This window comes from Manis javanica, chromosome 4 (genome assembly GCF_040802235.1).
Source record: "Manis javanica isolate MJ-LG chromosome 4, MJ_LKY, whole genome shotgun sequence".
NCBI classification, from domain to species: domain Eukaryota; kingdom Metazoa; phylum Chordata; class Mammalia; order Pholidota; family Manidae; genus Manis; species Manis javanica.
This window is the reverse complement of record NC_133159.1, coordinates 162,628,155-162,647,820: the sequence shown is the minus strand read 5'-3', so window position 1 is coordinate 162,647,820 and position 19,666 is coordinate 162,628,155. Positions and strand designations below refer to the sequence as shown.

The 19,666-nt window shown below is 36.8% G+C and overlaps 1 protein-coding gene across 1 annotated transcript in view; it reads right to left on the bottom strand.

Moving 5' to 3' along the window:
* Positions 1 to 273: 273 nt before the first annotated feature.
* LOC140848630 (serine/threonine-protein kinase TAO1-like) overlaps positions 274 to 19,666 on the bottom strand; it is a 48,929-nt gene continuing 29,536 nt past the window's right edge. Inside the window, exons 13-17 of the mRNA XM_073232899.1 lie at positions 15,847 to 15,975; positions 13,096 to 13,299; positions 10,912 to 11,151; positions 6,432 to 6,614; positions 274 to 2,442 (exon numbers count right to left, since the gene is read on the bottom strand). Coding sequence (XP_073089000.1) covers positions 2,116 to 2,442; positions 6,432 to 6,614; positions 10,912 to 11,151; positions 13,096 to 13,299; positions 15,847 to 15,975 — 1,083 coding nt within the window. The 3' untranslated portion in view covers positions 274 to 2,115. The remainder of the gene's footprint in view (positions 2,443 to 6,431; positions 6,615 to 10,911; positions 11,152 to 13,095; positions 13,300 to 15,846; positions 15,976 to 19,666) is intronic.

Genomic DNA, 19,666 nt, shown 5'->3' with positions numbered 1-19,666 from the left:
TCCATTCTATTACTCTGTGTCTTTTGATTGGTGCATTCAGTCCATTTACACTTACAGTGATTATTGAAAGATATGTACTTATTGCCATTGCAGGATTTAGGTTTTGGTTACCAAAGGTTCAAGGTTAGCTTCTTTACTATCTTACTGTCTAACTTCACTCACTTATTAAGCTATCATAAACACAGTCTGATGATTCTTCATTTCTCTCCCTTCTTATTCCTCCTCCTCCATTCTTTGTATGTTAGGTGTTTTTTTTCTGTGTGTGTGTGTGTGTGTGTGTGTGTGTGTGTGTGTGTGTGTGTGTATGTGTGTGTGCTCTTTTGTGTTTCCTTTGACTGCTTTTGTGGGTAGTTGATTTTGTTTTTTGCCTTTAGTTAGTAATTGATTGGTCCGCTTTCTTTGCTGTGATTTTATTTTCTCTGGTGACATCTGTTTAGCCTTTCCCTCAATTTTTGCTTTTCTGGGAATTGTTTAATCCCTCCTTCATATTTAAATGATAATCGTGCTGGATATAGTATCCTTCATTCAAGGCCCTTCTCTTTCATTGCATTAAATATATCATGCCATTCTCTTCTGGCCTGTAAGGTTTCTGTTGAGAAGTCTGATGATAACCTGAAGGGTTTTCTTTTGTAGGTGACTTTTTTTCTCTCTCTGGCTGCCTTTAGTACTCTGTCCTTGTCCTTCATCTCTGCCATTTTAATTATTATGTGTCTTGGTCTTGTCCTCCTTGGGTCCCTTGTGTTGGGAGTTCTGTGTGCTTCCATGGTCTGAGAGGCTATTTCCTCCCCCAGTTTGGGGAAGTTTTCAGCAATTATTTCTTCAAAGACACTTTTTATCCCTTTTTCTCTCTCCTCTTCTGGTACCCCTATAATGTGGATATTGTTCCATTTTGATTGGTCACATAGTTCTCTCAATATTCTTTCACTCCTGGAGATCCTTTTATCTCTCTCTGTGTCAGCTTCTCTGCGTTCCTGTTCATTGATTTCTATTCCATTAATGGCCTCTTGCATCTCGTCCATTCCGCTTTTAAGTCCTTCCGGAGATTGTTTTATTTCTGTGTTCTCCCTCCTTAGCTCTTGCATATTTCTCTGCAAGTCCATCAGCATGGTTATGACCTTTATTTTGAATTCTTTTTCAGGAAGATTGGTTAAATCTATCTCCTCAGATTCCCTCTCAGGGGAGGATGGATGTCTGGGTTAGTCTGGTCTGTATCAAATTCTTCTGCCTTTTCATGGTGATAGAGGTAGTCGTAGGCACTTGGCATGTGTGTCAGCTGGGAGATCAAAGTCCCTTTCCACTTGCTCCTGGCCTTCCTTTCCTGGGAGAACGGTGACCCTTAGTGGCTTTTACTGGGCAGCTGCGTGCAGATGGGGTCTCTGATTCTTGCCCCGCTACTGTGGAGTAAGCTCCGTGCGGTTGCTGTGGGCGTGGCCACTTTTAGGCTGCTGCTCTGCTCTGGTGGGGCCGCGCCAGAGGGGGAGTGGGCGGGAGGCTGTTTATCACTGTGGGGGGCCGCCAAGCTATGTTGTCGCCCAGGGGGTTGGGGCACCTGGAGTTCCTGGGGATTCCCAGCTGCTGGGCTGTATGCCGGGATGCCTCCATCCAGCTGTGAGGCCCCTGTCCCTTTAAGACCTTCAAAAAGCACACGCTTTTCTTTTGTCCCAGGTGCGCCGGCCGTGGGGACCCGCTCGCAGGTTTTACTGTTCAGTTTCCCTAGTATCCAGCACACCACGCACTGTGTGTCCATGCTCTGGTGCGGATGGCTAGGGCTGGGTATTTAGCAGTCCTGGGCTCCCTCTGGTCCTGCTAGGCCACGGCTTGTATCTTATCCCCTTCGTGAGGCACTGGGTTCTCGCAGATGTAGATGTAGCCTGGCTATTGTACTGTATCTTCTGGTCTCTGTTTTAGGAATGCTTTTCAAAATATTTTCAAAAATATATATGTTTTTGGGAGGAGACTTCTGCTGTCCTACTCACACCGCCATCTTGGCTCCTCCTCACCATTCTCAATTATTAGGTCATGTGTAAGACATGTGTGACCCATTGGATATTTGTCAAGTGACACTGGTGCTTCTGTTCATGCCCTGTTCCGTTCATCCCCCGGCAGCTGTCTGCCTCAGAACCCGAAGGCTATTGCGAACTCACATACTGCTACCTCGGGGTACCCCATGCATTGGCTCAGAAGGGTGACCTGCATCGCTGGGGACCCACCTTGTATTGGATGGCCCCAGGCTTGTGGTAGGCCACCTATGGGATGCACCCTGTGAGGAGCTCCGGGGGGGGTTTGGCTGAATGCCTCAGGGGCAAGGTTAGAGAGGTCGTTTCCAAAACCTAGTCCCTCGCTTTCAGATTTGAAAGCTTTCATCTCTTTTGCTCGACGCTCTAGCAGGCTTCGTATTCTTTCACTGCACTCATTCTGAAATGTCAATATCTCTTCTTCCATCTGTTGTGGGTTGGTGGGGGGAAGCAAAAAGAAAGCTCATTTATTTTAAAAAATATATAAACTACAGAAGCAATAATTATTCTGGTTTAAAGTGAATCATAAAAATGTCCACTCTGGCTATTTTAAAGGATGTACATTTAAAAATCAAAGAGATGTACTGTAGGAATCATATATAACTTATATTGCTAAAATGTGTAAAATTAAGTTCTTAAAAGCAAAGGTAATAATCTCTATTGAGATAATAAATCAAGGCAATTATCATGAATGGCTACCAAAACCATTAGGTAAAAAGATTGAAAAAGAAAATGTGTAAGGAGAATGTAGCCTTATTAGATACACCGTAAGGTCACTCTAATGTAATAAATATGGTGTTGGTGTAGGAACCAGTAATTAGTAAAATAGAAACAGAATGAAGTTTGTAAGTTTTTAATGCAGGACAAAAGCACTAATTAATTTAATGGGAAAAACAACACAGGCACAAGTGGCTAACCATCTGGAAGAAAATAAAAATGGAATCTCATCTGATACCATATTCCAGAAAGATCAGAGCATTAAGTGAAAAACAAACAGAAACCATAAAGTTTCCATTAGAAAGTTAGGAGACTCTATGTACTTAGAAATCAGTGGTTGGGTAGCCGTCAGAATCAGTTTTGGACAACTCAAAGGTTTACAAATATATATAGCTGACTAGAAATAGTTTTAGTGTGAAAAAATACATAATAGTCAATGACAATGGGAAGAAGTTGATGGAGAAATTGTTGATGAATGAGAATATCTGAGCCCACTCATCAAATATGACTTCAAAGTGGGACAACTAGACATTATATAGCTTTTGATGTGATGCAAAAGGAAGTGTAACACAGTAACCCTTATGAACATTCCTCGCAAAAATTTTTAAAAGGAAAAAAATTAATGTAAATGTAATCATGCCCCTAGATCTAATGACCAGTTTACAGGAAATGCAAAGTAAAGAGGAATGCATTAAATGACACCATGAGGATGGAATCAGCCAAATTCAAATGTGAGAATTCCTACAAAGCAAATGACCCAGTCCACAGTAATAAAAAAAAAAGGGCACAGGAGACTAAAAGGCTTAAAAGACAATCAAATGCAACGTCTACACCATGTTTGGGCCCCAATCTAAATAAACCAAGAAGACCTTTTTTTAGATACAAAGGGAAATCTAAGTATGGACTGAGTATTAGGTAATCTTAAACATTTATTATAATTTTGTTAGTTAACACAATGGAATTATGACTATGTTGAAGTAAAAGAGTCCTTATTTCCTTATCTGTGTTTGCAGTGAAATGATTCTATGCTGGGATTTGCTTTAAAATATTTCAGATACTCTGCCCCCTATCCTGCTCCCCTAAAAAGCTGCATGTGGAGTTGGGAAACAGATGAAATATAAGCAAGATACTGATAGCTGTTGAAGTTGCGTAATGAGTATTTGGGGACTTCATTGTACTAGTTCTTAATAATTTCACTAATACTTTTTGTTTGAAAATTTCCATGATACAAAGTTTTTAAAAAATAGGAAATAAAGAGTATTTGTAAAGAAGTATTAAATTAGGTTTTAAGATATTTGAGGACTTACGCCAATAGTCATTGTTCTCTACACAGAAATCTAGCTCAACAAATGTGCTTAATTTTTATGTATCTTTTTTTTATACTAAGTTATCATTGATATACAATCTTATGAAGGTTTCACATGAGCAACATTTTGGTTACAACATTTACCCATATTATCAAGTCCCCTCTTATGTATCTTTTTTAAAGTGCCCTTTTAAAAACACACAATTTAGCATGGAAACACCTGGAGGACCTGGAGGACAATTCTTGTTTCATTTGGAGGCTGAAAGCAATCTTCAAACAGAATTATTACACATCTAGAAACAACTAACATTCTCTCTGGTTCCACCTCTATTTTCAGATGACTGTTTCTTATCTGTACAACCAGTAGGCACAAAGTACAGAAAATACAGATGTTACAATGTTTTCAAATCATACCATGGGTATATCACTGCCTTGGTAGTTGCCAACTGACTGACCCCAAACTACTTTATAGTCATGCACTTCACTTGAAATATAAACATGAGCCCTAAAAATCAAGCAGCAACTCAAAGCACTGTAGATTTATTCCACTGTTTCTTTTATTATTTTTAATACTAAATCTTATGCATGTCTATTATCAAATACAAACCACCACAACCAATCTACCATATTAAAAGAGCCATTATAAGTATTAGTTCAACTCACTTTAAGTGTGATTTGTCTTTATTTTATTCAACACCTCATAAGCATTTTTCCACATTAATACTATTTTTATAGCCATTATTTAAATGGTTGAGTAAGATTTTATTAAGTGGCTTGGTCATAAGCACTTAATTATTTTACATGGTTAGGTGTTTAAAACCATTATAAACTATGCCATAATTAACATATTTATGCATATTGCTTTTCCTGTATTCAGGATTTCTTTTCTCTAAATTCTCTAAATTCTTTGCTTAACATTTTCAAAGATCATTGATATACTTCCAAATTGCTTTCCAAAATGCATTAACAATGTATGAGAGTGCCACTGCACTTCTGGCAATGGTATCAGCCCTATGCCAACATTTTACCTGGTTTCGTAGAACATAAAGGCCTTAGTTCATATATTGAAATGACTACACCTAAGATACTAATTAGCACTCTTTAACTCGGAGCCACTAGGTGGAGCTAAAAATAGAAATAAAACAGTACCAATACTTCTCTCATGACACTGTTACTGAAATACTATAGGTTTCTCTTTTAGTGATAATTTTGAAGCATAAGAGATGGAACTTTAGATTCAATTTTAAATATGCAAGTTGAAATCAGGCAGATTTATGAATTCTGTACATGGGACAACTACATTTTTCTAAAAATTTGTATGTGTTTCTGTCTTCCCACCTTGAATGAGAAACACAATTGAGATAATTTTTAGAGGCAAGTACCTCTTAAAGGAGCCAGTAATGAAGACAGCTGTGCCACAGAAATAGCAACACCTTATTTTGGTGGAGTTTTTAAGAACATTTATTTTTAATAGAAATGAGGTATTCTATTTTTAATCACAAGAACTGTAGAAAGTAGAGGAAAATCTATGCGCCAATTAATGGTCCAGAAGCAATGACAATTTTTAACAGACAAAACCATTAGGCATGTGTTAACTTACAATGGACCTAAGACATGCCAGCTGCTGGGAACTTATGGCTCAGGAATTCTGGAACAGAGCATTCAATCCTGGATACAAGTGGTATTCTACTACTTCTCAAAACAAATGCCTTTCCTCTCTTTCTTTCTCAAAAGCTTATACCCTTTGTTCTTTCTTCAACACACACACACACATACAGCCTCAGTACCTTAAAGGACACAAGTGAATTTAGGGATTCTAGTTCTAATATATATGACAAAGAGTAAGTAAAATAAATAAAGCTACATCTAGAAATATTTTCAGCCTGACACTTCATCTGTGTAAAACTGGTCTTACCTTCTCTTTTCTAGTAATGCATCAATCTGTACAGTTTCAGACCAGGGATGAATGAATAAAGTATATTCCTGATCCCTTTTCCTTGTCTCTCTCAAGCAATTACTAAAGTTTTTTCCTTCACTATCCAAGTTTCTCTCCAATTTCTTTAGGTACAACTAGGTACACAAAAGAAGGGAGGAAGACGGAGCCAGAGCTATCCTTTTACAATTCAACTGTCTTCACATAACTCCACATCATTCCTCTAGTAATTCCTACTTAAGTATATATATTCCTTTAATACATCACACTCATTAATTTTAAGGTTCATTACTGAATCAGTAATTTTAAAGAAAAAGAAAACACTACCAAAACTAGAATTAAGGAAATATGGTATTGTGAAAACAATCTAATGCCACCTCTGTCATCAAGAAGATATATTTATGAAATGATTTTGATGAAAGCAAATCCTGGCACAATTACTTTTTTCTATTACGCATACCTGTTGTTTCAAGAGTGCCTTGCGGAGGGAGACCCTCCGTTTCAGCTCCCGAAGCTCTTGAGCGTGTTGTGCCTCAGCCTGCATTTTGATCTTGCTCTGAAGTTCAGTCAACAGCTCCAGTTCCTGCTGCAGCTGCGTTTTCAAAGCCTGGCACTCTGCCTCCTGCGCTTCATCCAAATGCGGCTGAAAGAGAAAGAAAACATACATCCTCCTGTGAGCTACCTTCTCATGACCTATGGAAAGGAGGACGTGTAAGTTAAGGCAGACTACTCTTCTATAGGGCACAACCGTTCTCTTTTACATCTTGGAGTAAACATCTCTGGAAAAGGAAAACACAGCAACCAATGACGGCATTATAAGAATAAAGCTGTCATAAGCTATTTGGATGATGCCTAAATAATCATTATTTTTTAAAGGAAAACGGTATCTGATTGATGTAAGACTGGGAATGTCTTCTCTCCAATGGAAATAACTACAGAACAGGGACAAGCATGCCACAGCTTATGGGCAAAATCTGAACAGCTACCTGATTTTTTGTTTTTGTTTTTCAATAGTCCACTAATTAGGAATGGTTTTTTACATTCTGAAATGGTCACATTTTAAACGGCTATGTAAATACCCACATAGTAACCTCAGTTTTTCCTCCTAAAATATTTACTATCTGGCCCATTAAGAAAAAGTCTGTAAACTGACATAGCAACTATTTTGTGCCTGCACTCAAATGTGACCATCTGGATTCCCGGTAAAGCGCTACTTTTTGAACCCTGCTTAACAAAGCTGCTTCTCCAATCTTGATGCACTGTTGGTATACGTACTAAACCTCTGCAAGGCACCAGCAGAGAGCCTATGTGGAACCTCATGACCAAGTGTATCAAAGAGAATTACATATGCATCCTGCATATTTCCAAGCAATGCTGAGAACAAGAAGAATATGGACCACCTTCACTATTTCCCAAGGTACAGCAGCATTTTCATCTCCAACTTAATATTTCAATTGTTGGGATTTTATTTGGGTGGTGGAAGGAAAGGGGCACTAAATTTGTTTTGCCTAAGTAAAATAAACTTACAGCTCGAGTGGAGAGCATTTCATTAATGTGGTCATACTGCTCAGTTAAGATGGCTAAGTTTTGGGTCTGCTTCTCCTTAGGCTTTACTCTTTAGCACCACAAGCAAAAACCTGGAAGTCAGCTAACTAATCTTTCAAAGGTCAAAGAAAAGTTATGAGGCAAGAGAAGGGACAACCCTTCTTGTGGAAATGGTAACAGACATGAACTACATAAACATTTTTGAGATAAAATAATTTGAGTTCAGAAACAGAATAACTCTGGCTTTAAGTCACAGGTTAATAATTCTATGAACTCAAGTTTCAATAAAATGTAGTAAGATGTGCTATATTTCATAAGGTATAGCCATCAAGCCTACAAGTAACAACACTCATTTCCTACACAAAGGCAGAACCTACAGTTGAAATTATTTACCTCAATATATATACTGCCAGATATTGAATGGTTGACTAAGTGTGCAAATGCGTGTATGACCAAACACTCTTGTCAAGGAACTAGTTCCCACTCTTTGCTCCCATACTACAAAATCAAATATATATCCTTTTCTGCATTTTACACCAATTGAGGTACTAAGTCATAGTCATGTACCTTTATTCTGTGAAGGGTCAAGAAATGTCTAGCTAGAAAGACAAACTCTTGGTTTAGTTACGCTTAGCACTGCCCTTAAATCCTGCCCTTGGTTAATAAAATTCCTCCAAGTTAGCCAGAAATGGAACAGTGAAATTTAGAATTCTCTTCTGACTTTGTGTAACCACCTCCATTCTTTAAAAAACTTTTAAGTATTCAAATATATTGCCAAGAAAACTATAGACACTCCATATCACTAGCTAATGACAAAAAGGAATGCCCTGGAAAATTTTTTCAACAAGATTAATACTTATACCAAGAATAAACTATATTCCTCAATGTTTCCCCCAAGTGAAAGCAGGATAAACATGTTCCAGTTGTTTCTTAATCACTTAATACTGACAAAACGTCACCTAATGGCAGATGAAGAAATGGCAGATAAACAATAGGTGTTTACCCAAGTCATTCCTCAGAAATGGTGCCCCAATGTCTACAAATACTGTCAGCTCACCTAAGTGTGCAAACTGAAGTCCTCCTATCCCCCTTAAAGTCTTAGAGAAAGTTGGAATAGTTGCAACTATTGAAGTTGAACTACTACATAGTAAATACAAATTTATCTTAAAAAGTTGCAACTATTACTTACATAAATGAAATGACATGATGTTAAAATAGTCTGTTTTCTCCAAGAAGGGACTAGGGTTACCAAAAAGGAAGGGATTGGGGAGTGTGGGTGGGGAGGGAGGGAGAAGGGGATTAAGGGGCACTATTATTAGCACTCACAATGTAGTGGGGTCATGGGGCACGCAGCACAGCGCGGAGAAGACAGTACTAACTCTATAGTGTCTTACTACGCTGATGGACAGTGACTGCAGTGGGTTGGGGGGGACTTCATAGTATGAGTGAATGTTGAAACCACAATGTTGCTCATGTGAAACCTTCTTAAGATTGTTTATCAATGATACCTTAATTTAAAAAAAAGAGTCTATTTTGTTCAAATTGGGCAAGTAGATAGATATATACAACTAAGAGGAACATGGTGATTTTCTTTCCCACTGAAGTAACAGAACAATTTCTTTTACGGAAAATCTTGAGCTTATGTATCATGAGAAGGACGCTTTCTATCTGAAGTCTGCCTATGACTGTGAGACATTATTTTTCCCCTTGATTTTTTAACAGTATCTGAAAATCAGACTAGTGTCTCCAAGCTTTCAAACGGAGAAGGGGGCCACAACAGGGAACCAAAAGGAAGGGTTAAACAGCAAACAACTAACCTATTCCAAGCCCCAGAGAAATGAAGTCCTATCAGATTCATGGTCTGACCAAAGAAAACTAAACAAGCTTTCAGTTCGGTTTACTTCTGGGTGCTGCTCACTTTAAAACTGTAATTCATTTTATAGACATGCTTTAAATATCTCTTGGTGAGAACCTCTACTATGTAACCACTACAAAGACAAAATAAATCTGGAAAATCATTATGAATTCTGATTGTGATAAGCATTAACTAATGATGGTTATGAGGGTAGTCAACGTACGAGCCACTCTGTAAACGATGTTCATTAGCTGTTTTGAAGATACAGCAAAGTATAAAATTTTACTTAGACTCACAAGAAAGGATAAATATTAGCTTTGCTTCTGTGTTTTGTTCAGGACAACTTGTATGAATGGAGTTGAATAGGAATCAGAGACACCACTAGGTAAGGTTTAGCTTCTGGTTTGGACACAGATTACTTCTGTGAGTGAATTTCACTTGACTTCAGGAGAGTTATTCAGGTAAGTGTTACCTGATAGTTTTATAGTTAAATTGTCAGAGATCGAAAAAGAGGGTAAAGGAGATACCGTGAAACCGGGCTTCATTGGATGTAAACACAAGTTTACAATGCGGAGACATGTACAGATTAACTGAGGTACTACTGTGGGTGACAACATATATAGTGGGTCATTTTGGTTTTTTGTTTATTAAGATTCATGTGATTATACTTCACGTATTTATTACAAGTTATAAAATTAGAAAATTCCTTGGAATTGTTAACTCTGGTTGATTTTGGTAGAGGGGGCTGGACCAGGTGGCCTAAAGAACAAGGAGAGGGAAACCTTTAAGTTTATAATACATACACTTTGGCATCTTTTGAATTTTGTATCATATAAATAAATTTCTCTATCAAAGCAAATACAAAATTTAAAGTCCTTTGATATGATATATCACCAACACTTGTCTTTCCTTATTTGTCTACAAGAGAGCATGTAATACCTCCTTCACTCTGATGTACTAATTAAAAAAATACACTCCAACTACACATGCCCCGGTCTTACCTATGTTACCAAACACAGAAAGAATGGGAGTAACAGTGTGATAATTCCACTATTCCTCTAAAGATGAGTATTGACAATGAAGGGAGAGGGGGTAAAAAGGCATTTTTCATTCACTGGTTTCTGTACTAATTAAGAACTTACCGCCTCTTTTGGATACAAATCACATTCAGAGGAAATAAGATTCCAAAACTATAAAACTTGGAACAACAGAGAGAAGGCAGCAGGTTAGGATGTTGATATGTAGATTGCAGTATCAACACTGGACATTTGGGTACACTTAAAATGAGAATTTTGAATCTTATTTATGACACTTTCTACAGTTAAAAAGTTCTGGCCATTTTTTTGGTACTCTGCTGAGAAATACACAAGCTGAAGTCTGCAGCTATAGACCCTCTACACCAATACTAACCAAATATGCTTAAAATGAAAAGAAAAAAGCTTATTCAATTTCTTTATGACAGACATCTGGCTTAGACTTTTACTGTTTACATGTGCCTTTTATGTGTTGTCCTTTGCCAAGAAGCTTAGGCTAAAGGTACCTTCAGACTCTTAGGCTGCTGTCGAGCCTGCATGACGTGCTTCCGCCTTAGTTCTCGCTCTCTCCGCTTATTACGCTCCAGCTGGTCAGTGAGCTCGGCTTGATGCTGCAGTCTCATCAACTCACAGCGCATCTTCTGCACTGTGTTGAGGTGGCGGAACTCCAGTTCTTGCGTGGATTTATGCTGTCGCAGTAACATTGCATGCTCTAAGTCCTTTTGAGCCTGCCTTTTATTTAATTCCTAATCCATAAAAAAAGACAAAGGCATAATTTGATGATGTACAATGCCAGGAGAAAAAAAATCCTAAGAAACAGAATAACCAGGATATAGATGTAATTCTCTGATTCAGTAATGACTGCACAGTGAATATTAGAGTTTTATTACTGGAACTGTAGAAAATGGGCAATTAGTAGCACAATTGCCTTATCTGTTCATTTACTATTTATACTACTTTTAGCAATAAGCTTAAGACATATCACATCTGTCCCAAGAGACTTAATGTCCTTTCTACTCTCTTTCCGTCATTTATGTTTCCTAATTTTGTATCTGAACAGGATTTCTAAGTCATCCTTTGACTTTCTTCAGAGTATACATTCAATTCTACTACATGCAGTGTACCCAGTATAGTGCAGGGGTTAGGAACACAAGACTCTAGGGCTAGGCTGCCTGCTTTCGAAATCCTGGCTCTGCTACTGACAAGCAGTGAGTCCTTGGGTTAATTACTTAAACTCTCTGTGCTTCCATTTCATTACTTCTCAAATGGAGACCATAACACAGCTGTTTCATAAAATTAACGTGAGGGTGAAATGAGTTCATACGGGGAAAGCTGTCAGAATACCTGCCTCATGATCAATAAATGTTACTACAATTTTTTTCAGTTTAAAAGATCAAATGTACAACACACACACATACACTCACACACTCTCTCTCTTTTACTATGTAGAAGGAAGTCAGACGTGCCCCCTTTGCCTCCGCTGCCCCTTCTCCAGGGGCCAACATTTGGTGCATATGTTTCCCAACCTTCCCCACGCTTATCGTGATACAACTATTACACAAAAACATACAGTTTTAAAATTGAATAACAATATATATTATAGGCATATAATATGCTTGCTTTACCTAAAAATATAATGGACAAATACAGATTTTTAAAGAAATTTTTATTGGAAGCTTCTGCTTTCTGATGCCATAGTTTTTCTACTTTTTGCTTTATGACAAATTTTCAATAAACATCTACACATGATACACCATATAATTATGTTACTATTTCTTTAGGATAGAATTCTAGAAGCGGATTCGGTGGGTAGAAGATACATGCAAATTAAATTGTTAAAGCTGCTGAATTATGCTCCAAAATGGCAGTATCAATTTATATTCTTACCAACATTGACCACTTTCCATGCCACTACTAGGACTCATCAATTTTTTAGACCGATCTTATCTAATTGATGCAATTGTCTTAACTTGAATTTATTAGTGAATTTGAATAATTATGTTATACTTGAAGTTTATTTTAAGCCACTCTTGAAAATAAATTGATCTATGCTCATAGGCATACCTGATAATGAGTACCGTTGTTTTCATTGGCATAAGTTTCTACATATTCCCAATGAATAATTTAATGTTTATAAAATTATGTTAAATGGTAGTATATACCTCATGGCACCCATTTTGGATGAAAAGGCATAAGTTATCCAATTAATTTTCTCATATTAAAAATTAACAGTTCTTTCATTCGTGGATTTAATATTTATTAAATATTTATTTAATACATATTTATTGAATACCTATTATGGGCCAGCCACTAGCTACAAGGCCTGGATATATCTAGCCACTGGATATAAAAGCCCTGAACAGAACCTGGGACTTGATCTAATTTCCATTCTACTTGGGGAGAGAGAGATCCCCATAAAAAGTGTGTGCACATATGTGTGTATGTGTGTGTGTGGTGTGTGTGTGTGTGAGAGAGAGAGAGAGGAGTGCAAGAATATTTAAAGAAGGGAGGAGGATTTGGAGATCAGAATTGAGGAGATATGAAGTGAGGGAGAAGGTGAATCGTGTGGGTTGGGTTTCCAGGGAAGAAGGACTTAGGCAAAGGCAAGCAGAGGTGCTCTAAGGCCCTGAGGGTGGGATGTGACTGACATATTTTCAGGAAGATTCTAATTTCACACCATTTAAACATACCTCCCTGAGAAGGTCCTGCTCCAAGTTATGGCTCCCAAGTAGCAACTTTCTTTTCAAGCAACGGCATTGCAGCTCTAGGTACCGTTTCTGATGTTGAAGAAGATTGGTCTTCTCCTCTTCTTGGAAATGCTGTATGTTCTGTTTCTGGCTTGAAAGCCATTCCTGTTTTTCTTTTCTTGGGGTGCTCTTGTTTTCATTCAGCTCCTGGCAAGATAAAAAACAACTGAGTTCAAAATACATAAAAATTAACTACATGAATATACTGTTTGATAGCTGGTAATCTTCAGTAAAAATACTTAATTTGTGCCCTCTCTCATGGGCAGGCAGGGCAATGACCTTAAAGGAGGTAGGTAGTATTTTTCTGTTTCTGGAGTTATCCATGAAGTAGGACAGAAAAGAGAAAACATACACTAGAAAACATGCACACTTTTTAGCTTTGCACAGCTATATTTAGGATGGCTCATAGCTTTGAAAGCACGCAATGATTGGTGAATGGAGTAAAACATCTTTGTTTGAAATCCTCCCAAAAGGGGGAAGAAGACAGTGCTTTCAAGTAAAAATCACACATGAATTAAAATTAAGGTTAAAATATAGTTATGTCTCACTTCTTGGCTTTCAACAATTGAAATACTAAGTTTTTGGCAAAGTTAAGGATGGGCTCAGTATAAAAGACCAGAAATTAAATGGAAAATCAACAAAACCACAGGAAAATAGAGACCGTTTAGAATAGATTTAGTCTTCAGCACTGTAACCACTGAACAAGGCAAGACCAATGTTTTTCTACAGCATTTTAAACATCATCTCACAAACTACCTAAAAAATTTATTTATACTGGATAGGATGAGAATACTGACAATACATTCAATGATGCAAACCCAAGGATGCTAATCAATACTAGTATATTTCAACCTACAAGGCATCAACCTTGCAGAGAATATAAATCAGCCATCTTTCCTAGGTCTAAGATGATTTTTTAGAGACTGTTAACCTTATGGTTCTTCATCTGTTGTTCAAGAAAGAAACCGATGATTCATTACTTTCATTGATAAGATACTCAAACACATAAAAATAAAAAGCACATGAGCTTGTAGTTCTCAACTTAAGGATGTCAATGAGAAGACAGGGATAATACAGGCATATACAGAAAGAATCACTTGCCTATGTTTTTCAAAATCTTTGGCCAAGGAAATTTCCCACCCACTAAGACTATAGTAGGTCCCTTCCTCTATACTGATAATAATCATTCTAAATGAACACACACACACACACACACACACACACACACACACACACACACACATGCAGACACAAAACTACCTTCTAAAAGAAAACGAGCTTATTAGTTAGACTATGAATTATATGCTTAAAGGATTATCTAAACCAACACATTCATTTATAAAACTAAAACCTGATTTCACTAGGAAACAACTATAGAACTGCATTTTGTTGGATATTTATTGACAGTTGGGAATCCTGTTTACCATCTTTTCAAATCCCATGTTCTAGTATTGAGTTTAGCTTTTAGATTACAGTAATGGGAATACATAGCAGGTTACACTCTTTAAAGTTGGAAAAATTTTATCAATGAACCTCACTCGGCAGGGTATATATAGCAAGGCTTTGTGCCACCAATGTCCTTAATAAGACTTATATATCTAATTATAGGTCCAATTCCTATACACAAGAAAGCACTGTACCGAAGAGATTATGGTTATTTTATCAAGATTAATTTATCTGCATGCTAATAATTAAGTACATGGACTAAAAATTTCAGTCCATCAGTCTGTAAAAGAGGGTGTAAACTGGGGAAGTCTCGGTGGGTGGGGAATTTCCTTGGCAAAAGATTTTGAAAAACATAGCCAAATGATTCTTTGTGTATACGCCTGTATTATCTCTGTCTTCTCATTGACATCCTTCAGTTGAGAACTACAAGTTTATGTGCTTTTTATATTTATGTGTTTGAGTATCTTATCCACAAAAGTAATAAAGAATTGGTTTGTTTCTTGAATAACAGGTGAAGAACCATAAGGTCAATAGTCTCTGAAAAATCATCTTATACCTATGAAAGATGGATGATTTATATTCTCTGCAATATAATAAAGATACTATAGTTGACACAAATCATTTTCCTGTCCTGACCACTATCCTGAATAATAATCCCCTTTCAGAAATTGCCTTAGGACAACATGGCTTTCCTCACAGTTAGACTAGATCTGTGATAAAAATAAGTTCAAGAAAGCAGCACATAAAGGGCAAACACACATGAAATCCTGTAGCCATAAAGACATAATTAGCATGCTTTCCTAGTAAAGAAAATGGGATGAGAAGAAATGTCTCTTATCCTTATTCTGTGTTAAAATCAGAATAAGAACAAATTATTGTAATCTGAGCCCAAAGTAAGAAGGTATGATTTACTTTTAAAGGAAGAGATGTATGGCTCTTTTTCATAGCTAAAATATTTTTATTTCTAGTGACTCAGTTACTTAATAAGTGCTTAGGAAAGCTACTATAAATAAAAGCTTTATAAAATAATTCATATTTTAAAGAGATCACTCTTTTTAGATCCCACTCAACTGAGGATCTCAGCCATTGAAAAGTAATAGGTTATAATCAATGTCCTCACTTAAACTGGTATATTGTTAGTGGCCACAAACAAAAGAAAATTTTATCTTAATGGTTCTACGAGTAGATCAATATTGGATATAATCAGTAAGCAGGTAAGTGGCTTGAAAATTTTTATAAAGTAAATACCTCCTTAAGTTGTTCCTTTCGAAGTTTGTATTCTCTCTTCTGGGACTTCAAAAGGCTATTCAGTTCTTTCTTCTGCTCAGCCTGAATACGTTGTTGAAATTTGTTCTCCTCACTGGACATCAGTTCAGCCTATAGGAAAATTTTTAAATGGATCAAATTAGCTAAGCAGATAAGCTTCAAAGCAGCAGTTTAATACACATTAGCAAAGATATTTCCTCCCACCTAAGAATATAAAATCAGTATAATCATTACCAAAACAAGAATATCCAATAAATTATTAACAAATATTACTCAGCATCCTTATGATTTGAATTTCAGAGAAACACTAAAATGGAACTCATCTTTAAAATGCTGATCTTTTACAGGGTCAGTGTTTTCACCGTTCCCCCCCATTTAACTAGAGTACGCTGCCCGACCCCCCTCACTAATAAAACAAAACAAATGTAATTAAGTTATGACCTTTTATCTAGCTGGACTTGTGTATTAACTACTAAAAGCATACTGCTGACTGGCAGCCTTACCAACAACATGAACAGATATTCACACATATTCTGTATGTTGTATAAATTATATACTGTATTCTTACAATAAAGAAAGCTAGGAAAAAGAAAATGATCTTTAAACTGTCTCCCAAAACATTTTCCAAGACCTTTATTGAAAAAAATATGTGTATAAATGGGCCTGTGCAGTTCAAACCTGTTATTCAAGGGTGAACTATACATATTCATTGTAGAACATTTAGGAAATACAGAAAAACACAAAGAAGAAAAATCTTGCATGATTTTACCACACGGAGATAACCAATATAAACATTTTGGTGCATACCCTTCCTAATTTTTTCTAGGCATGTATAGATATTGATATAAATATATAAAACAAATCTAAAATCATATTGTACATCCTGTTTCATGAATTCCTTTCCTAAAAATGTTAGTATCTACCTGTTTACAAAGTATTCAAGAAAGTACAACACCAAACAGGATTCTAAATATTTCTATATTCTTTTGCCAAATTATTTCAAAATCAAATATTCATTTACACCAGAAATTATTTTGCTAAATTCTCTATTACTGTGAGACGGTGATTCTTCTTTTTTTGCAGACATATTTGAAGATATGGTGTAAATTTATTGAGAAGTTTACATTTTACTTGACAACTGTGATTATCAAAATAAATTGAAACTAAAGGGACACCAAGGAAATTAGAAACCAGTTTTCACAAAAGACTCCTAAAAAAATGCACCTTTATCATACAGTAGAATGATACTTATTTGTAGTAAACAAATGGGCTAAATGTGAATCTGAAACCCTCTTAATTTCTCTTAATTTAACATTCTCTGTATACTACAGTACTCTTCAATTCTTCTGATATAAAAATGCTACTATAAATTTAAGGTTTCCAAAAAGTACATAGGGAATGATAAATTTTTTTTAGAACCTGAATCACCTACTAACTGATTTATCAAACTCCTCAGATAACCAAAGTACCCAAGGCATAGAACAGAATACTTAACGACTTTTTTTTTCATTAAGGTATCTTTGATATACACTTATGATGGTTTCACATGAAAAATAATGTGGTTACTACATTCATCCACATATATCATCGAGTTCCCCCCATACGCCATTGCAGTCACTGCCCATCGGTGTTGTAAGATGCCACAGTCACTACATGTCTTTTCTGTGCTACACTGTCTTCCCCATGATCCCCCCACACCATGTGTACTGATCCTAATAGCCCTCAATGCCCTTCCATCTCCCTCCCCAACTGCCCTCCTGCACACCTTCCCTTTGGTAGCCGCTAGTTCCTTCTTGGGAGTTTGTGAGTCTGCTGCTTTGTTCCTTCAGTTTTGCTTCATTGTTATACTCCACAAATAAGGGAAATCATTTGGTACTTGTCTTTCTTTCCCTAACTTATTTCACTGAGCATAATACCGTCTAGCTACATCCATGTTGCTGCAAATGGTAGGATTTGTTTCTTTCTTATGGCTAAAAAGTATTCCATTGTGCATATGTACCACTTCTTCTTTATCCATCCAACTACTGATGGACACTTAGGTTGCTTCCATATCTTGGCTATTGTAAATAGTGCTGTGATAAACATAAGGGTGCATATGTCTTCTTCAATCTGACAACTTTTTTCTCTGGGTAAATTCCTAGGAGTGGAATTCACGGGCCAAATGGAATCTCTATTTTTAGTTTTTTGAGGAACCTCCATATTGCTATCCACAATAGTTGAACTAGTTTACATTCCCACCAGCAGTGTAGGAGGGATCCCCTTCCTCTGCATTCTAGCCACCATTGTTGTTCCTAGTCTTTTCGATGTTGGCCATGCTAAATGGTATGAGGTGATATCTCATTGTGCTTTTAATTTGCATTGCCCTGGTAATTAGTGATATGGAGCATCTTTTCAAGTGCCTCTTGGCCATCTGAATTTCTTCTTTGGAGAAGCATCTGTTCATATCCTGTGACCATTTTTTAATTGGGTTATTTGCTTTTTGGGTGTTGAGGCATGTGAACGCTTTACATATTTTGGATGTTAATCACTTGTCGGATATGTTGTTTACAAATATATTCTCCCATACTGTAGGATGCCTTTTTGTTCTGCTGATGGTGTCCTTTGCTGTACAGAAGCTTGATGTAGTCCCATTTGTTCATTTTTGCTTTTGTTTCCCTTGCCCAAGGAGATGTGTCCAGGAAAAAGTTGCTCATGTTTATATTCAAGAGATTTTGCGTATGTTGTCTTCTAAGAGTTTTATGGTTTCATGACTTACATTCAGGCCTTTGATCCATTTTGAATTTACTTTTGTGTATGGGTTTAGACAATAATCCAGTTTCATTCTCTTGCATGTAGCTGTCCAGTTTTGCCAACACCAGTTGTTGAAGACACTGTCATTTCCCCATTGTATGTCCATGGCTCCATTATGGTATATTAATTAACCACATTTGCTTGGGTTTATATCTGGGATCCCTAGCCTGTTCCATTGGTCTTTGGGCCTATTCTTGTGCCAGTACCAAATTGCCTTTGCAGTAGAGGTTGAAGTTGGGGAGCATAATCCGCCCCCAGCTTTATTCTTCCTTCTCATGATTGCTTTGGCTATTTGGGGTCTTCCGTGGTTCCATATGAATTTTAGAACTATTTGATCTAGTTCACTGAAAAATGCTATTGGCATTTTGATAGGGATTGCACTGAATCGGTAGATTGCTTCAAGCAGGGTGGCCATTTTGACAATATTAATTCTTCCTATCCATGAGCAAGGGATATTATATTCCATTTATCGCTATCTTCTTTTTATTGAATGTCTTATTCAGCTTCTCACTGTTAAGTATGATGTTGGCTTTGGGTTTGTCATATGAGGCCTTTACTATGTTGAGGTACTTGCCCTCTATACTCATTTTCTTGAGATTTTTTACCATGAATGGATGTTGAACTTTGTCGATTGCTTTTTCTGCTTCTATGGAGATGATCATGTGCTTTTTCTCCTTATTTTAGTTAATGTGGTGGATGATGCTGACGGATTTTCAACTGTTGTACCATCCTTGCATCCCTGGAATAAATCGTACTTGATCATGATAGACTATCTGTTTGATATATTTTTCACTATGATTTTGTTGAGTGTTTTTGTGTCTATGTTCACCAGGGATATTGGTCTATAATTTTCTTTTTTTGTGGTGTATTTGCCTAATTTTGGAATTAGAGTGATGCTGGCCTCATAGAATGAGGGTGGAAGTATTCCCTCCTTGTCTACTTTTTGGAAAGCTTTAAGGAGGATGGGTATTAGATTTTCACCAAATGTCTGATAAAATTCAGCAGTGAAGGC